The 20,742-nt window shown below is 41.0% G+C and overlaps 1 protein-coding gene across 1 annotated transcript in view; it reads right to left on the reverse strand.

The window, feature by feature from the left end:
* Window positions 1-20,043, reverse strand: part of SLC27A6 (solute carrier family 27 member 6) — a 47,067-nt gene extending 27,024 nt beyond the window's left edge. The window contains 5 exon segments of the mRNA XM_042454447.1: window positions 5,826-5,950; window positions 7,404-7,562; window positions 14,233-14,294; window positions 14,296-14,431; window positions 19,354-20,043. Coding sequence (XP_042310381.1) covers window positions 5,826-5,950; window positions 7,404-7,562; window positions 14,233-14,294; window positions 14,296-14,431; window positions 19,354-19,855 — 984 coding nt within the window. The 5' untranslated portion in view covers window positions 19,856-20,043.
* Between the last annotated feature and the right edge of the window lie 699 nt (window positions 20,044-20,742).

The following is a 20,742-nucleotide window of genomic DNA, read 5'->3' on the forward strand; positions in this document are numbered from 1 at the left end:
CTTTGGAGGTATGCTGTTTAAATGATGCATGGGTCCTAAGAGTCCAGAGGTTGCGCCAAAGCCACACTCCATTCCTAAGCACTGGAGTGCAGCTTTGGTGCAGCTTCCAGATTCTTAGGATGCATGCATCATTTAAACAGCATACCTCCAAAGAGACCCGAAGCAGCTTTATTTTGGCAGTCTGTAACAGGCCTTTATATCCAACCACCAATAATGTATTCAAATCTTTTACTCCAAGTATCAAGTCTCTACCTCAAGTTGAGCCTCATATCTTTGCAAGATATTTTCAAGTCAAGTCTGGGAGCCAACTAACAGGGGAAAAAAGGGAGATTCAGGTTTGTTTCTCAGAGATTAATAGCAAACACATTAGGCAATGAGCTTCAGGTGGGGGTGAGGTCTGCTCAGTAGCCTGTCCTCATTGCACTTTGGAGGAGTCTTCTAAAACTCTACAAAAGCTTTTAGAACAGTGGTTCTCAATCTTCCTAATGCCGTGACACTTTAATACAGTTCTTCATGTTGTGGTGACCTTCAACCATAAAATTGTGGTGCCTCAGTTCCTAAGACCATTGGAAATTTGTGTTTTCTGATGGTCTTAGGCAACCCTTGTGAAAGGGTCGTTCGACCTCCAAAGGGGTCGCGACCCACAGATTGAGAACCACTGTTTTAGAAGGATCCTTCCACCTCAAACCTGTTGCCTAATACATTAGCTGTCCTCCTCTGAGAAATGCATTGTGTGCTCTGGGGGTGGGTCTTGGCTGATGCCTGAAATGAACGATGTCAGTGAGCCGTCACTGAAAATATACAAGTCACAACCCAAGTCGAATTAGTGTGTCATTTATTGCCAAGTTGAGCCACTTCAGAAACTTGAGTCTGACTAAATTGACTCAAGTCTGCATCATTGCCAGCCAACCCATTTTCTTCCTTGCCCTCTCTAAGGTTAAGATTTATATATATATTTGTGGCATCACCAGAGATATTCTTTGTATATCAGGTCCTGAAGAGGATACTGTTGCATTCACATCCTCCTTCCCTTGGGCCACCACATGAAGAGGATGGTGGACTGAATAGGGCTTTGGTCTGACCCAGAACAGCTCTTATGATGTCATCATGCTTAATTATGTGTATTTATTTATTAAATTATTTATATCCCACCAGCTCATATTATAAGATTTCAGGGTGGCACACAGATAAAATTATGTTATAACTATTTTTTTAAAAAATTGACCAGCTATGTAAAGGACAGTAGGGAGGGAAGCCTACAACTGGGTTGCTACTACATAGAAGGCCCTCTCATGGGCTTGTCAGTTGCACCTCTTTAGGATGACCTTAGATAGCTTCATGCAGGAGGAGATGGTCTTTCAGATATCCTAACCTGAAGGGTTTAGAGCCAACATCTTGAATTGAAAACAACCTGAAACCAGTGTAACTGTTCTGACACAACATTTCATGCTCTGTGGAGATAGCAAACCAAACAGTCCCTTCCCAAACAAGTTGCAGTAATATAAATATGAGATGGTTAAGAACTGGTGTACTAGCCAAAGCTTGGCAAAGTTATTACTAAGCCTACTGCATCCCCCTGACTGCCCAGGAACAATGCTGCATCCAAGGCAAGCACTCCTAAGTGGATACCTGGTCCGTCAGAGGAGTGTAAACCCATCCAGAACAAGTTATACTTCCAGTTCAGAATCAGATTGTCTATTGAACAATGAGACTTCCTGTCTTTTCTAAAGACTGATTGTCTATATCCTGTCCTTAATTTTTCCCAGCCTCACTAGCATAGGTTGAGAGGGAGAGAAACATAATGATGAGACCCAATCACCAAACTATTTTTATTTTATTTTTTAACTTGTGTATGTCTTTTAAATGATTTTATACTGTTTAACATGGTAACATTTGTAATTTTTAAAGATATATGATTATGATTTTTTTAAAGTTGATGCTTTCTGGGAGCCGTCTTGGGTCCCACTCTGGAACAACAGTGGAATACAAATGAAATAAATGAAGAAAAGAATGAATGAACTCCAGTAACCTTGCATGGCAAGCTAACATCAGGTGACATTCTCTCTTGCAGAAATGATAAGAATTGTAGTTCAGCAAAACTGGAAGGAACCATGAAGGAGATGATTGCTCTAAATGAAAGTTGTTTAGAGCATTAGCTTATAATACCATGATAACTGTAACTATAAAATTAAAATGGTGTATCCTATGAATATGCAAATTTAGTATGCAAGATTTCTTATGGCAGAAAAGACCAAATTTGAGATAATTAAGGTGAAGATTTCCAGAGTTTCAGCAGGTTTTATAATATCCCTTCATCTATCACAATTTCCAAAAAAACCCAAAAGAACAGAAAAACAAACATAGCGTCCAGTTTCTTATATCCTGATATGAGTCAAACCAATTTATGCACCATATGTGGAGGTCCTCAAATGGAAATCAGATGATAAGCCAAAAATAATCTGCCCTTGATATTTCATCTGCTTTAATGCAGACATTTTCATTTTTTATTTGGCATCTTTTATGTTTCACGCAAGAGATCTCCTTATTCATACTGACAGAGTTAATCAATTTGACTATATCAAAACTGTAAACACAGCAGCTCTTCAAGAAGAATTTGACATTTACTACATGTTCAGGCATACAGTGAGGAGTCACAAGCGTTGCTAATTACTTGCTACACCACTTCTAGCCAATTTCTCCATGACAGATCTTTAAAATGCATAGATCCATCACCATGGCAACAAAAGTAGTGAATTTTAAGGAGAAATTCAAGAGTTAGCATTCCTGCTTCCTTCTTACATGTATACATGTACTTTTTGACAGAGGATTGTTCAGAGTGGTTCAGTATACAAATATTTACTGTGAAAGTAAGTGATCTGGAATGTTTTCGTAAACAGCAATCCAGAATATGAATATTGAGATCTCCTAATCCCTCACAAAAAGATATGCATGTAATGATCCATTTTAGTGTTTAAGAATTACTTTAAAATGACACAGCTACAGAAGGAGCGATTATGTGTATTTATTTCCCTTTAAAATAAACATGGAATTCTAGAAAAAACTAACTTAAAAGGTAAACTGATGCTCTTACAAATGCATTCATGCATACACACAAAGGTATGGAAATCCTAAATTTGGTCTTCTTATTTAGCTCAGGTACTCTACATAGGGATGCAGTAGCTTAGTGGTTGAGATGCCAATTCTGACAATTGGAAGATCAGAAGGTTGGCAGTTTGAGGCCTGAATACTGCATGATGGGTGACAGAAAGAAGATGAGATAAGAGATATAACATTTTCTGTCCAAAGCTGTAGAAAAGAAGACTTTTCCTTTAAACCAATTCTTTGGTGCTGATGACCACATTCTGACCTCACTTTTGCAAGATCAATTTCATCTTCCTTCGATAGCTAAATGGCAATACTTCCAGTACTTGCTACAATCTACCATATGTACTCGACTATAAGTCGATCTCATGTATAAGTTGAGGGTAAGTTTGGGGGACAAAGTTATGATTTTGGTATGACCCGTGGATAAGTCGAGGGTTAGAATTTCGAGGCTTCTCAGGTCCATAGTGGCTCTTCAGGGTTTCCCAGGCACTGGACAGAGGCTGTTTCTCTGCCTCAGTGAGGAAGCACCAAAGAGCCCTGGTTGCAGCCATATATTCCTTGGAGTGGGGTTAAATAGTCATAAGCACCCTCTGCCCATTCAATCCCTCCAAGAAACCTACTGTTACAGTAGACTCTCCCCAGAATGGGAGCTATCTACTGCTGGCCCATCCACAGTTGCCTGCAGGTGTCTGCAGTGGCCAGCTTGTCTTGTCACAGAGGGTGAGGAGGAGGCAGGGGTGAAGAGTCAGTTGCTAGAGAGCCAAATGTAAAAGGAGCTAAGGCAGGGAGGGAGAGAAAGTGTGTGTGTGAGCATACTGGACTAGGGAAAGTAGAGAGGAAGGTGTGTGTTTGTGACTGGATCAGCTGTTGCTCCCATAGAAATAAAAATCGCCCTGCACTCTCTCTGCTTCCAGTAGCCCATTCCTAGGCATGGAGGGAAAGTGGGGAGGAAGGTGTATGTGCGTGTGTGTTTGTCACTGAATGAGCTGCCATCATATGCATTACCATATTGACCTGTATATGTCAACCCAGGATTCTGGGGTCAATTTTTTGGCATAAATTTCTCGACTTATAGATGAGTATATAGGGTAGATTTTCTCCTACAGCTCTTAGTGCTTTTGAGGCTCCTTTATTGTTAGAAATATTAAATGAGGCTGACCGAGTACCTAAGCCAGGAACTTGGACTAATCCATGGTCCTCTGTTTTAACATATGTAACAAGACTGGCTATAGATCTCTGATTACGTCATAATTGGTCATCACAATATCCTTTTAGTAAAGGCTGATCTAAATCAGCTAACTGCTGTAGATGTAATACTGCTAATGCTCCTCTAACCCCATTTGTTTTGGAAATGCTGCACAGTTGCCTCATTCTGGGTTGAGGTAATTATACAAATCAACTCGGTACAAGGAAGTTCTCTGATATTTATCTGTGTATATATTTATTTAATTATTTACCCATATTTAGGAACATAACATGTGGTCATTGAAAAAGGATCTTTTGTGCCCTCTTGTCTGCTAAAAGACTGATATTCCAGTGTATTTAAAAGATGACATTTCCCAACCTTGGTACATTGGATAAAAGGTGTAACAACACTTGTAACATTTGAAAAAGTTACATATTGATGCAACTTATAAATGGATTGTTACTGAGATATTTTGTGTGCTTTTATTGAAATTTATGAATAATTTTTCACATCACCTTATTGCTTATTGCTATAATGCTAGAACATCACAATATGTAACTGAACATCTTATATGTATTTTTACTTTGCATAAAATTTTGCATAAAATTTGCAAAAATCTGGAGGAGGAAGGGACACATTTGGGGTTCAAAAATTGGAGGAGGGGCAAATAGCTACACAGAGAGGGAATTCATCATGAACTGGCATGTAAGTTAACAAGAGAGATTTTTAAAAGGTCTTAAATTTGAGATAAATGGAATTTTGGAGAGCCAGCATGGTAGCGGTTTGAGTGTTAGACTAGGAATCTAGGAGATTAGAGTTTGACTCTATCCTCAGCCAGTTAGGTGACCCTGGGTAAGTCACATACTCTCAAAATCAGAGGAAGGCAAAGGCAACCTCCCTCTGAATCCTGTGATAGATTTGGCTTAGGGTCTCCATAAACTGGAAATGACTTAGAAGCACCCAGGTATGAAGACTGAACTGGAAGTATTACTACTGGCATGCTCTAGTGCCACATAGTCTTTTATCTCATCATTTATTTCAAGGATTTATATCCCACCTTTCTCCCACAATGGGATTCAAGACTACTCAATTCTTACAACACACTCCAATTGCTGGATTCAGCATTTTAAAGTGTTTGTCTACTGCAGTAGCTCTGGCTGGTGGACCTTGTATGTCTAAAATTTGTTGCATATGACTTAAAAGTCTACCAGATTTGCAGTGGACTCTCAGTATCCACTGGGGTTTGGTTCCAGGACCTCCCATGGATACCAATATTCATGGATGCTCAAGTCCCATTAAAAACACTGGCATAGTAAACATATGTCTTTTATATTTAAAAAGGCAAAATCAATAATATTGTTGCTTCCACCCCACTTTTACCCCTGAACCAGCTTTTTTTGTGTGTGGAAAACAAAAATATGCAATATTGCTTTTTAATAAACAAACATATTTTAATCAAACTACAGAGATTAATAACAATCATAGTTCCGCCAAAAACACAAGTTAGCATTGGTGTTATTTTGATTAGACTTACCACAGGCTGTTTGCAAAGGTAACGGCAAAGCTCTCCAATATACTGAATAACTGTAACATTATACTTTTTGCAGTCACTCCAGAACTGACTAGCTGAAAATTTCTTTCTTAGAACACATGTTGCACCTTGAGAAAAACATAGTAATATTGTCAGAATTATATTAGTTTAATACCTCTACTGTAACAACTAGCAAACCTACTTAGGTCTGGTATGAAAACAATGTATATACATTTGGAGTTATTTGATATACACTTACATAAACTGTCTATACTCATGTATAAGTGTAAGAATTGAATTCAAAAAGTGGGTCAACTTATCCATGGGCCAATATAAGTTCCCTACCTTAGGGGTTTTTTATGGGTTTTTTGGGCTATGTGGCCATGTTCTAGAAGAGTTTCTTCCTGAGGTTTCACCAGCATCTGTGGCTGGCATCTTCAGAGAATGCCATTTCCTTCTCCTTTTGTGTCATGTCTTTTTAGATTGTAAGCCCGAGGGCAGGGAACCGTCCAATTAAAAAGATTGTATGTACAGCGCTGTGTACATTTACAGTGCTTTATAAATAAAGCTTAATAATAATAAATAGAAGGTAGATCTAAATGCACTGATAGTTCTCTGAAGTAGATCGGCAAGTATTGCTGACTCACTCTGGTGTAAAGAAGGGACAATGAAATTATTTCTCTTTTGCCCTGATTTAACAGCTGAAAGGAATATTATAAAAGTAATCAGGAGTATACTCAATTCTTACAGTCAACCCAAATTGCTGGGTTCAGCATTTTAAAGTGTTTGTCTACTGCTCCAATTCTGGCTGATGAACCTTGGTAGTTTGATGTCTAAAGTTATGTTTTAAAGTCTATCAGATTTGCAGTGGTCCCTCAGTATCCACCTGAGTTTGGTTCCAGGACCAGCTTGGGGCAGGAGGGGTAAACTGGCAATTAGGCTGTGTCCCAGGAACTGACACTTATTCAGAGTATCATTTGTATTTTCATCAAGAATCTGGCCAGCAATGGCTGCTATAAGCACTGAATTTGTTTTCATTTTTTTCATTTTTACTCATTTTAAACTGTCCACTTATCATCCTTATTACACTTGTTATTACAGCTTAGAAACAGTCATAGAACATGAAGATCCTACGTCTATTATTTTACAGGATAACAAAGGACCTAACAATACTCTTTTTGTAAAATAAACATAACAAATGATTGCATCATCATGTTTGTTCATATAATGTTATATGACTTTTTCTTGTTACATTTGGGGGGGCAAAAAGTTGCTTTGGGGATATTTTTGAGAGAATTTCCACCACAATTTTAGGCCATTTCCCCCCTCTCTTGAAGATGGGACTCCCACACATAGAAGCTAAGAAGTCATAGGAAAGTAGTGAGTAACACAATGAGTATTATAACAGATTACTTTAAAAAAACCTGACATTAGCAATAACACGTTTGTTCAATAAGTTACATATCAATTACATTTTAGAAAGAAATTTCCATGCTCTGTTTCCGTACTTTTTAAATAAAGTTCCATAACATACAATGTCCATTACTAAAGTAAAGTGTTAGCAAAGACTGCTTTCCTTACCCAATTGAATGCATCCACCAATGCCAAGGAGAGAAGCTGCGCTGTGGTAAAGAGGAAGAGTTATATATATGATATCATCAGGAGTAGCACCAAATGCCCACAGTCCAGCAGCTCCTTTAAGGGTCTGCAAATGACTGATAACTGCAGCCTTTGGTAGACCTGAAAGAGAACACATTAAAAAAACATTTACTATCAAAGGAAGTAAAAACTGTTTAACTATCTGAAATCAATAGCTAGTTTTTCACATTTTGCACTAATAAATGGATACAGATCGGGTATGTCAAGTTTGCTTTGGAAACAATTAATCAGTGGAATATCTTAGCTGCAATATATATGAAATTTATTATTACAGTCAATGACCAGCATAAAACAATATAAAACATTACAATATTATACAATACCAATAGAAAAAACAATGCAAACGGCCGCCATATATAACTGTTCCCCAAAATGGATGATAGAGAATTTAGTCAATTACATGCAATCCTGTGTCTAGTTCTGGGCACTATATTTCAAGAAAGATCTCAACAAGTTAGAACAGGTCCAGAGAAGGGTAACCAAGATGATCAAAGGTCAAGAAACTAAGCCTTATAAGGGATGACTAAAAGATCTGTGTATGTTTAACTTGCAGAAGTGATGACTAAAAGGCGACATGATAGTTATCTTTAAATACCTGAAGGGATGTCATGTAGAAGATGGTTTTCTGCCATTCTAGAGACTAGAAAACAAACTAATGGATTCAAATGCCAAAAAATGAGATGCCACCTAAACTTTAGGAAGAACATATAACTGCTGTCTGATGGTGGGATAGACTGCCTTGGAGTGTGATTAACCCTTCATTGTTGGAGATCATTCAACAGACATTGGATGGACATCTATCAAAGGTTCTTTAGTTGTGTATTCCTGCATGGCAGGAGGTTAGACTAGAAGGTCCTTGTGGTCTCTTCCAACACTAAGATTCTGTCATTCCTGATACTGTGTAAAAGGTGATGTATTGGGGAAAAGTCTGAATAGCATGAAGTATTGTTGTTGTGTGCCTTCAAGTCATTTTCCACTTATGGCAACCGTAAGGCAAACCTATCATGGTGTTTTCATGGCATGCTTTGTTCAAAGGGGGGGGGGTTGTCAGGGCCTTCATCTGAGGCTGAGCATGTCACTGGCCCATGGTCACCTAGTGCATATGGCTGACTGGAAATTTGGACCCTAGTTTCCAAAGCCCTAGTTCAACACCCAAAGCACTATGCTACGCTGGCTCTCTATCATGAAGTACTGTATATCCCAATAGTGACTGCATAATAGTGCAATCAGAATTTTTTGCAAGGATAAAGTACTTGTGAGTTCCATGAATGTTTCTCATGGGCATAATTTGGGTGGACCAAATGAGGCAGTTTCCCACTGTGTTTGGGACAAAGTGTTTAGATGACGCACACCCTGAATGCGGCAGGAAACTATGCCAGAACCATATCATTGGAAAAGAGCCAGGCTAAAAAGGAGTGGTAAAAAACTGTTCCTTTTGCCTGCCTGGTTCAAAACAGCAACAGTGGCCCGGACTGGGGCTGGGCATGTGCAGTTGCTGTGGCCTCCATGTGAACAGCACCACCGCAGTCCCACCACAGTTTTTCCAGCCTGTCTGTTTTGGACCATTAAATTATTTCCCCCTATGGTACTTTCCTTATATAAACACATTCAGCTGTATTTTTATCCTTGCATGGTTCATAGCAGCTTCAAGTGCAATTCAGACTGGTATAATAGCTAACATGAGGGTTGTAAAAAAAAAAAAAAAAAGAACCCAACACTTGACTCCCAGTGTTTTGTGACAAAAATGGTAGTCATCCCATAACTCCTGAGTTGCTGAACCTGAGTTGAGTCGCATTCACAATTGCATGTTTATATATTTCAAACGTGCTGATGTTCTAGGATTTAGCTATAAACATGTTTTCAGAATACTTTCTTTGCAGTGTGTAGAATATGGGTACTAGCCACAAACCCTGAGATATGACTACATTCCATTGATTTACAGCACAATTTGTTGTCTGAGGTCCAAAACACACTGCAGAAATAATCCAGTTTGAGACTCCTTTAATTGCCTTGGATCAATGCTAGGGAATTCTGGGAACTAGCAAAGAGGTAAAACAAGGTTGAATACTCTCACCCTATTTATTCAACCTTTATGCAGAAAGTATTGTTCTCAGAGCAGGTTTAGAGTCAGAGAGAGGGGGAGTGGAAAAAAAAGGTGAAGGAACATTAACAACTTAAGATACTAGCAGAAAACAACAGGAACCTGGAGCAACTTGATCAAATATTGATCAGAACAGAGACTGCAGTCAAGAAATCAGAAGAAGGCTAGGAATGGGAAGGACAGCTATAAAAGAAATGGACAAGTTCCTAAAGGGAAAAGATATAGTGGGCCCCTGTTATCCACAGGAGTTTGGCTCCAAGGCCCTGCCTCAGTACCATAATCCATTGATGCGCATGTCCCATTAAATACAGTTATAATGGTTCTGTTTATATAAAATGGCAAAATAAAATATAATATAATAATGATTATTATAGCCCGCCCAATCAAAAGGAATCCAGCGGGTTACAACAGTAAAAATAAGATAATAAAATAAAATACAATAAATATAAATAAAAGAAAATAAAATAAAGAGAGCGAAGTGAGTCATTCACAGTTAGGCCTGAGGGAAGTTGGGCCTCTCTTTTTTCACTCCCTCCCAGGTCTGATGAGGATCATGGAGGGAGGGCTCTTTTCTTGAGGCAAGGATTTATTTTAATTAATTTTTAATTTAATCTTCTCATTAAAATTAAGAGAAGAATTGGTGGACAGAGTGACATAAGTCACAGTAAATGGGGAGTAGAACTAGGTAGGGAAGGCCTGCCGGAAGAGATCCGTCTTAGGAGCCTTCTAAGGAGGTAAGAGTAGAAATGTCACGGATCTCCTCGCAGGTCATTCCATAGCTTCGGAGCTGCAATGGAAAAGGCCCTCTGGTGACTGAAGTTAGCCTAGATTTTTTGGCTGAAGTAGATTCTTCCCCGAGGACCTTAGAGTGCGGGACGGACAGTATGGAAGTAGGCGATCTCTTAAGTATTTCTGGACCAAGCCATGTAGGGCTTTGAAGTAATCACCAACACCTGTACCTTGCCCGGAAACTAATTGGCAGCCAGTGAAGGGATTTCAAAACCGGAGTTATGTGATCGTTACGACGAGAACCTGTAATTAACCTGGCTGCCATATTTTGTACAAGTTGAAGTTTCTGAACTTGGCACAAGGGTATCCCCATGTACAGCGCATTACAGAAGTCCAATCAGAGATGACCAGTGCATGTACAACTGTTTCAAGTCTCCCTGCTCCAGGAAGGGGCACAGCTGGCGTATCAGCCGAAGCTGATAACAAGTGCTCCTGACTGCGCATCTACCTGAGCTGTCGGTGAAGCGACGAGTCAAGCACACCTAAGCTGCGGACAGAGTCTTCAGGGAAGTGTGACCCCATCCAGAACTGGCTGACATAATTCCATACCTGGGCTTGGGTTCCTATAACAAGTACCTCCGTCTTACTTGGATTCAGCTTGAGTCGGTTTTCCCCTCCAGTCCATTACCGCCCCAAGACAGGCATTCAGAGGAGATGCCATCCTTAGTCACTGCATCAGTCTGAGACATAGAGAAATATATTTGGGTGTCATCGCGTACTGATAAATCCTGCCCCATGTCTCCGGATGATTTTTCCCAGCGGCTTCATGTAAATGTTAAACAGCATAGGAGACAATATTGCGCCCTGGGTACACCAAATTTTATCTTCTTTTAGAAGAGCAACTGTCTCCTGCCACCATCTGGAATCTGCCCGAGAGGTAGGACCGGAACCACTGTAGAACAGTGCCTCCGAACCTAACTCTCAGGCGTTCCAGAAGGATACCATGGTCGATGGTACGAAGGCCGCTGAGAGGTCTAAGAGCACCAGCAGGGTCACACTTCCCCTGTCGATGCCTAGACGGAGATCATCAACTAAGGTGACCAAGGCCGTCCGACCCGTATCCTGCCCTGAATCCGGTTTGAAATGGGTCCAGATAATCAGCTTCATCCAAGACTGCCTGTAGTTGATTGGTGACCGCCCTCTCAATCACTTGCTCAAGATGGTAACAACGAGACTGGCCTATAGTTATTTCTATCAGAGGGTCCAGGGAGGGCTTTTTTAAGAGTGGTCTGACCACTGCCTCCTTAAGACAAGAAGGCAGGGTTTTATTGTTTGGATTTATATTTATTTTGAATATTTTCAAGCCATGGGCCCGTAAAGACCTCCAAAAAGGGAGGCTGCCAGCACCTTTTCCCCCACTCGGAAAGCCCAGCCACAAACTGTGTGGCTTCCTGTGGAAAAAAAGAACCCGCAAAAAGCGGGTCCTTTTTGTGCTGTGTCAGTTATGCCCGAGTGCGCCAATGGCGCACTCATGACATAACAGCACAGTGCAACGTGCAGACGCTATGCATCCATCATGTCACAATGGTGGCCGTGCTGTACAGGGACACTGTGGTTGCCACTCAGTCCCTTAACCCTAGTACGCCACCAGCACTTGGCCCTTGAATCCGCATATAAAGAACAGTGGAAATGGAGGGCTGACTGTATATCTCTGAACACTAAAGTGAGCATCGTCTAGGCCACTGTATTCCCTATCACCATGTAAAACATGAAGAAAGCTCACTATGAAGAAAAAGAAGGGAAAAAATCAACTAATTGAGATGTGGTGCTGGAGAAGAGTGCTGAGATACCATGGATGGCCAAAAGACAAATAACTGGACTCTAGAACAGATTGAGCCTGAACTCTCCCAGGATGACTAAATTGAGACTGTTTTAATTTCACAGAGAAGGCATGAATCCTTTAAAAAGAAACAAGGCTGGGAAAGGCAGAGGGCAATAGAAAGAGAGGAAGACCACATGCCAGATGGTTAGACTTGATAAGGGAGGCCATAGGCCTGAGCCTACAGGACATGACAGGGCAGATAAGGACAGGGAATCTTGGAGATGTCTCATCTACAGGGTCACCATGAGTCAAAGTCAACTTGAGGGCCTTAACATCAACAACAATAAAAATTAAAGAAGCTGTAATAGCAAATGCCTGATAGTTGTGAACAATATATACAACTGATCTGATGATAAATGGGAGAATGCCTGCACTGTAAGTCTTCTTCTATAGAATTATTCAACAAAACTACTCCTTGACCGGAGATAGTGCATAAGGGTTAAATATATAAAGAGATATGAAGGCCTCCAAAAAAAAGAAAAAGAAAAGAAAGAAAGAAAGAAAGAAAAAAAGAAAAGAAAAGAAAAGAGGAACATTAGGGGAAATATACCCACCCATTTCCCCTCTAGAAAAATGCTATCTTTAGATAATGAAAGATGATAAAATATTTAAGACAAGCGTTCAAGGTATTTACTACTGAGAACTCATTTCAAAAACTATGTAAAGAATACTTTTATGTAAAACTATGTAAATACAAGATCCTATATTTTTGGGCCTTAGTTTCCTTTTATCACTACATTTATGGAAATGAGTATATATGTCTGCTTGACATTACAGAGACTAGTGGAGACAAAAATTTTTTTGTTTTTGATGTTGATGGTTCTTTCTGTTTTTAGGGGGGGGGGGGGGGGGGGGGGTTCTGGCATCTCTACATATTGACAAAAACAAAAAGTTTCTTATAATTTAAGTGTCCCTTTTCTTAAGTGTTCCTTATCTTGTAGTTCAATTGTAGCATAAAATAATAATAATAATAAAATAATAATATAATAATTTTTTAAAAAGTTTGATCTGTGATTATATTGTGAATAATCTCTAATTTTAATATACCAGTCATGATAATTTATGCCAAACACATATGTAATGATGTTTATGTTCATAAAATAACAAAATATTTCAATTTGTAATTGGGGGGGGGGGTTAAACTGTATTTTTCATTTTTCTCTGAAAATGTCTGGATTTCTTTAACCGTGTCTTGGTTAATGAGAACAGAGAATTTTATATTAATTATACATTATTAAAATTAATTAACAATTTAATTAATGCTGTGAAACTGGAGTATTTTAAAACTCCAATTTCCATGGATCACATGGATTTTTGAGTTAGTGAGAAATTACTAATGATGATGTTCTGTTTTAATTTCCTCTGATAAGACATGTTTCCAAATGGAAAAAAAAAAGATTTAGCATCTTAGCTTCTGTACTATGTGGTAATAAACCTAGCCATCTGTTCAAAAACTAAAAGACTAATAGTACCTTAATCCATTTTCATCTCCTCCACAATGACCTGTAAACCAAGCAAGCTTGGACAACAAGCATTTCATAACAAATGTATAAACACATGTTAGGAAAGGAGACTGAAAGCTCATGAAGCCTTGTTCTAATCTAGATGTATGTTTCATAATTGGAGAATATACCTGCAGTGCACACAATAAAATGTAAAAAGTAAAACTTTTTTTTCATTATACCAGCTTGGGTTTTTTTTTTTTTTTTATTGAATGGTTATGGTCTGAGCATTAATAAAAAATGACTACAAAGTAAAGTAAATAGTTTTCCACAGTGCTTAAGTTTTTAAAAAATGAAGTTAATTTTTAAGTGAGCAAATATAATAACCAGCAGAGAAATGTAAGAAAGATCCATAGACACGCCCTTGGAAGGAAGTTGTTCTTTTTGGAAACCTCCCTTCCCCCCACCCCCACCCCCCCAAGATAGCACCCAGTGTTACACTAGTGTTAATGCTATATACAGTATAGAAAAAACATGGTCCTTTCTTCTTAATGCACTGACTGTATTCAAACCTAGATGACTTTGTAAATGTGGTACCTGTTGTTCCTGAGGTAAAAATGTAGAGACAAGGATCCTTTAGGTTGTTAGCAATACGCAGACATCTGGTACAGGACATCAGACGAAACTTCCAGCTGTCTAAAATGGTCCAACACGTGGCAAACTGGATTCTTTGTCATCACCCAAACCCTAATATCTCTTGGAGGCTTGGAGGATTTCCTCTAGGTCTCAAGCATATCTTTGAAACAAACAAACAAACAAACAAAAAATACAACAGATTATATATAATGTCAGATTCATGTGATACATTTATGCTATTATATCTCAAGAGTAAAAGGCTATCAAGCCAAGGTAATATTGTAGGGAGAGGAGAAGTAGGCCAGATCCATTATTTTGTTCAACAACACTCAAAAGGAGTCACTAAGGATGCAGTCCACTTTCACTCCCTGATCTTCCTAGACCTGCGCAGTAACATTTTTTTTATGTGCCAGAGACACCTTCCTCAACTTGGGACCCACTAGATGTGTTGACAAAATTGATTCCATCCCTAGATAGCACAGCTATTTGAGAGGGCTGTTCTACTCGGGAAGAAAAAAGTAATGGCTCCCCTTTGCCTTGTAATTTTAAGACAGGGTAGGTGGACCAGAGTCTGGAAGCAACAACTGCCTCATTTTAACCCCCTGAATCCACAGGGCAAACCAGGCATTTTCCAGAAAGCAGAAGGCCACTCCAGTTTTTATAAGGGCTGTTTGCAGCCAATTTTGGTGAAAGGAGATAATTCCATGGAGAACTATGTCCCTGAAGACCCAATTAACTAATATTGGCCAAAATTAGTTGGTGATGAAAGGCTGGAGCCCCTCCACAGATCACAATCACACCACAGGCTACACAATTCCTAACACTGCAGTAAGGAAACGAGACACGTAAATTTCAAGCATACACTTTTCTCTCTTGCACTGCTCTGGCCACGAGGAAACAGACACACTTTTTGCCTAAGCAGAATCTATTTTTGTGTCCAAACTTAGATCAACCCAATTAGCTGACATTATTATTTATTGCAGGAATCCAGGACCAAATAATTTACTAACCATAGTTTAAATTAACCACAGAGCCCCCAATCCATGAACAGAAGATGTGGGTAGTTTAAAACCAGAAGTAGATGTTTTCCAATCTTCTGTGTATGTGGAAGGAGTAAGGAGAGCATGAGCACTCCTGTCATCCTATGCTTTGATTTAACTTCACACATGAAACAGCTGTATTTATTTATACTTTACAATATATCTTGGTTAAATAATTCAGTGATGTTTACAGTGCAATACAGTGCACAACCAGATTTTATTTACAAAGGTTTAATGCCAATCATACCCTTTTTATGCATTCTTTGAACAATAAAAGAATGCCAGTTCATAGAGATAATAATAGTAGTTTCTATCTTCCTAACCATGTCATTAAATTTTATTGATACCTCATCAGACAATTCAAGCGAGTCATTATATTTCTATAGCACACATCCACTTCCTAAAGAATTAAATACTTGTGCTTCAGAGCACATTTTGTTTATTTAGTCTCATTTCTGACAGACATTAGAAAGCACTGAACATCTCCTTGATTTTACAATATAAATTCATCAGTGGAAGAAATTCCTCCCATCAATCTTTAATTTAAGACAGTTTATTCATCCGGTAAGATGCAGGCAGGTACAGCTTTTAAGGAAGAACGGAAGCTTTTAAAATGAACTAATAACTGTAAAAGAATAGCTGTGTTAAGTAGTACTCTCCAGATGTCTCATTTATACTGCAGTTTCAGTATAAATTTCAGATGCAATAACCAAACAGTGATGCATAAAACCATTTCCAGTATTTTTTGGTAAATCCATTTAGCTAAATGTTATATATATTAGACATTCAAAGTTATTCTACATTTAGTTTCTGAACTCTTAAACCATAATATGTGGCACCCATTAAGATTTTACACTTTGACTCAAATCACTAAGAATCTCAGATGTGTACTCCAAGAGAATCTATAACTATTGTTTCACACAGCTGGTATTCACCATCCATTTTTCATTTCTTGTCACATGTACACATAGAAACAAGGCACATATTTCATTCACCATGGCCACAAATATCACACGAATTTCACATGAAATTAACAACATTGACTACCATACTGAAAAGAATCTTCTGTGAAGTACTGAGAGTGATACAGGATAACTGAAATTCAATAACTTAAACTCTGAGAGAGCCTTGCCTATGGGTGCTAAAATAAAAAGTTCTGCTGTTACTACAGTTCTCTGCATTAGACTACTAAAGGATAGCTTGACATATGAAATTATCAACATTTGTCAACTATGTAAGAAAAACATATTACCCATGAAAATGAGAGTTCTTAAATGGCTATACTCATGAAGGGTAAAAGGGTTGTACTGTAAAGCAGTTTTACTCATCTATCTATGCCTGAGAATTTTGCAACAGGCCATGACATGCATATCATATAAACATGTTTTGAAGATTTGCAGACTTCACAGGAAGCATTCCTAAGAAGTTATGGATGGATCTGGAACCCATGATGGGCAGGAAACCAAATGCATCAGGCTTCAATCTATATCATCTTCCACATTTCACTAAGCATTTGCTGATTTTTTTTCTACTCCTAAAGGCAGGACCAGAACTTTTGGGGTTAACTGGACAGAAACTGGTTTCAGCTATATGTTAGGTTAATTTCCTAACAGTAAGAACTGTTTGACTGCCTCAGAAGGTAGCTAAGACTTTCTGGAAGCATTTATGTACGACTAAGTGACCATTTCAGCGATAGTATAGCATTGTGTACTGTAGATCAATTGTTGAGCAGGAGGTCGATTGCACTCAACTGAAATTAAAAATGTGAAAGTGAATAGCTTTTCCCAATGTCCAACCATTTATGCTTAGTCATACAAATGCCACCCCAAATGCTTTGTAACTCTAATGTGAGTATCTCTACAACTGTATTACTATAATAGCAATCATTTCCCTTCTAACCATTATTTTTCCTTCCATTTGCCAGGCCTAGGAGAAATGATGTCCAGGACTCTCTGAGGTCTCTCGTTCATAGGGCACAATAAGTTGATGTGACTTGTCAGCAAACAGCTTACAAATATTTGTGTCATGTCTTTTAGATGTAAGCCTGAAGGCAGGGAACTGTCTAATTAAATATAATATTCATGTAAGCCGCTCTGAGAGCCTTAGGGATGAAGGGCAGGGTATGAATACCAAATAAATAAATATCATCCTTTACACATTAACTTAGCAAACACAGGTTTGATGGCACAGAATGCATATTTATTGACTTATGGTGTCATGTTATGTTCAAAGTAGATTCTTAACAAGCTGAATAACTGCCACTTGCTTGCTTCAATCAGCATCATGTATTAGAATAAACTGTTCATATCCATAGTGACTATAAATAAACCACTTTCTCTTTAACCTAGTGCCCTCTAGTTCAGTGTTCCCCAAACCTTTTTGGACTACTGCCCCCTTTCCTCTGGAGTGACAGCCCTAGTGTCCCCCACATATCCCTTAATATTAGGTCATTAATAAAAGTTTGGTTGCTCACACATGGCAAGAATTCAAATAAGATGGTATCAATGATGCGAATGCATTGGGAATGCATTCAAGGCATGCAGAGTTTTATCCCAGGCCTATTCACATCAATTATTCACACACTGATGTACAGATCTTAAAAAAAAACAACTTGAGGAAAAACCGGCATCATCTATCCCAGATTAAGTGTGTGTGGGGGGGGGGTGCTGAGGCCAGAGGTGTTCCTGCACTGTGTGTCACCCAGTGCAGGGGGTGGGACTTCTAGTACGTCACTTCATGCATGGTTCCTGGGCACGCACACTGGCTGGAGTGGGCACATGCTGGCCAGTGTAGGCTAAAGCAGGCAAGGTAGAGAGGTGAGTGGGAGGCTGCTGGGCAGGCAAAAGCAAAGAGGCGGGCGGGCGGGTGATAGCAGTGCAGGGGAGAAGTGTGGAGTGGGGCAAGGGGTAGCATGTGTGCGTGTGGATGTGGCGGTGCATACAGATGCTGCAGGGGGGCTGACTGGGTGTCTCCCCCTTCTGGTGTGTCACCCAGTGTGGCCCGTACCCCCTCTCCCCATGACGCTACTGTTTGAAGCCCCCAAACAACCTTAATCGGGTGCATTTAGGATGCATGCAAACAACGGAGATTCAACCCAGATTAATCCTGGATTATTTTTCACTGTCTGAAAAATACCCCTTTGATGCCCCAAAGAGCATGACCAATGGTAAGGCCATCCAGAAATTCTGGAAGGTCAACAGCTCCCTTAATATGGTGTCATACACCACTGGCAGGCTTATTTCATCTATTTTACCTGTCTTAATCGATTGTATGTACAGTGCTGTGTACATTTACAGTGCTATATAAATAAAGGTCAATAATAACAATACACTTGTCCCTCCATATTCACTAGGGTTAGGGGCACATGACTCCTGTGAGGCAAATAACAAAAACACCATGTTTTTACCTGAGAGGAGGACACCTCTCCAGGAATCTCTAGGTCCTCCAGGGCAACTCTGTGGTTAATGTCTGTCAGACACTTGACTATAGAACTGCACTGGAGGAGCCTAGCAGAGTATGCTCTCAAGGAATCTCTAGGTCCTTTGGTGCAACTTTTGGCTAAAGTTGACCATAGAGTTGCACTGGAGGGTCGATTTTCCTAGAGAGAACATATTAATCGAATCTGTGGATAATCAAAACTGCAAATATCAAAGCCGCAAATATGGAGGGGAGAGTGTAATAATAATAAGTTTGAGCACTATGACTCTTTTAAACCAGGGTTTGAAAAGCAAAAAAAGATCAATGCCATGGGGCCATGGAAACGCACTGGGCGACCTTGGGCAAGGGCCACTCTCTCAGCCTCAGAGGGAGGCAACGTGAACAAACCTAGCCTAGCTCAAGGCTATGGAATTCTGGGACTTGGAGTTTGTTGTGGGGCCACAACAAACTCCAACTCCCAGAATTCCATAGCAAACAGCCTGACAAAGAGTTATAAAGCGGTGCCCAACAGGGTTATTATCTCTGCCGTGTGGGTGCACCTTGGTGCCACGGCAGAGAAGAGCAAGTGGTCCAAAGGAACCCCCTCCTCCTCCCCATCCTTTACCTGCCCCGACCACCAGCATCCTGGGGGCGCAGCTGTGGAGGCAGTGGAGGAGGGCCCTGGAGCGGAGGTTGGAGTTGAGGAAGGCCACCACGCAGCCCAGCTTGGCCAGCCCGAACCAGAGGTGGAGGAAGTCGGGCTCGTTGCTCATGAGCAGGGCCACCGCCTGCCCCGGCCTCAGCCCCGCCGCTTCCCGCAGGAAGAGCTGGGCCACGCGGTTGCTCCGCCGGTCCACCGCCCGGTAGCTGTGCGCCTGGCCCTCATAGAGCAGGAAGGGCTTGTCGGGCTGCGCCTGGGCCGCCGCCACGAACTTGTCCAGGACGGTGCAGACCCTGCCGCTCAGCCGGGAGGCCTCCACGCTCAGCCCGTAGCGGAGGGCCTTCAGCAGGAAGCCCAGGTCCAGCCAGAAGTAGGGGAAGAGCAGCCGCTGGAGCCAGTGCAGGGAGAGCAGCCCTGCTGCCGCCGCCGCCGCCAGGCCCGACGCCCAGGGCCACGGGGGCAGCATGGGGACGGAGGGGGAGTGGGCACCCCCCCCACACACACAGACACCCAAAGGGCCCCAAGCTCCAGATCAGAGGGAAGGGGCTTGGAGAGTATAGGGGCCAAAGAGAAGCAACAGGTCGCAAAGGTCTTCTCTTCTAAGCGGGAAAAATGAAAACCAGGAGGAGGAGGAGGAGGAGAGGGGCACCCTGGCACACACCCCCCCCACAAAGCGCCCCAAGGAAGGTCCAAAGGAGGCTTAGGCTGTAGGTGCCAAAGAGAAGCAACAGGTCGCAAAGTCCTTTCTCTCCAAAGCAAGGGAAGATGTGGAACAGCTCAGGCTTGGTCCTAGAAAGAGAACGGGAACTAGGAGGAAGGCGCCCGGGAAGAGCTCTCTCTCTCTGTGTCTCTCAGAGTCCAGCCCAGGAGGAGCCCCAAAGGCCAGGCGGGAGCAGCTTCTCTCCTCAGCGGCAGCGAAAAGGCGCGCCCCACCTGCTTTGTTTCAGCCTCAGCCCTTGCATAAGAAGAAGAAGAAGAAGGCCACTGGCTGGGACTCCGCCCTTCCTGGCCCCAGGCGGCCATCCCCAGGGGCTGGGTCTCCCTTGGACACAACAACAACAACAGCAGCAGCAGCCTCGCCTGCCTCAGGCCCCGCTTGCTGGCCAACAGGCAGGGCTTAGTCAAAGGGTGGTGCCCCTTGGCAACCTTTGCCCGGAGGCAGCAAGGCGTGGCTGGCCAGCCTGGGCACTCGGGGAGTCCAGGGCTCCACCACTCAGTCACGTTTTAAATGGATTATTTTAATTGTTTTTAAAGTGCTGTTTTAATAGGTTTTTGAGGGGAGTGTGTGTGTTGTAAGCCGCCTTGGGTCCCAACTTGGGAGAAAGGCGGGATAAAAATAAAATAGACTCAATA

This window comes from Sceloporus undulatus, chromosome 2, assembly GCF_019175285.1.
Source record: "Sceloporus undulatus isolate JIND9_A2432 ecotype Alabama chromosome 2, SceUnd_v1.1, whole genome shotgun sequence".
NCBI classification, from domain to species: Eukaryota; Metazoa; Chordata; class Lepidosauria; order Squamata; family Phrynosomatidae; genus Sceloporus; species Sceloporus undulatus.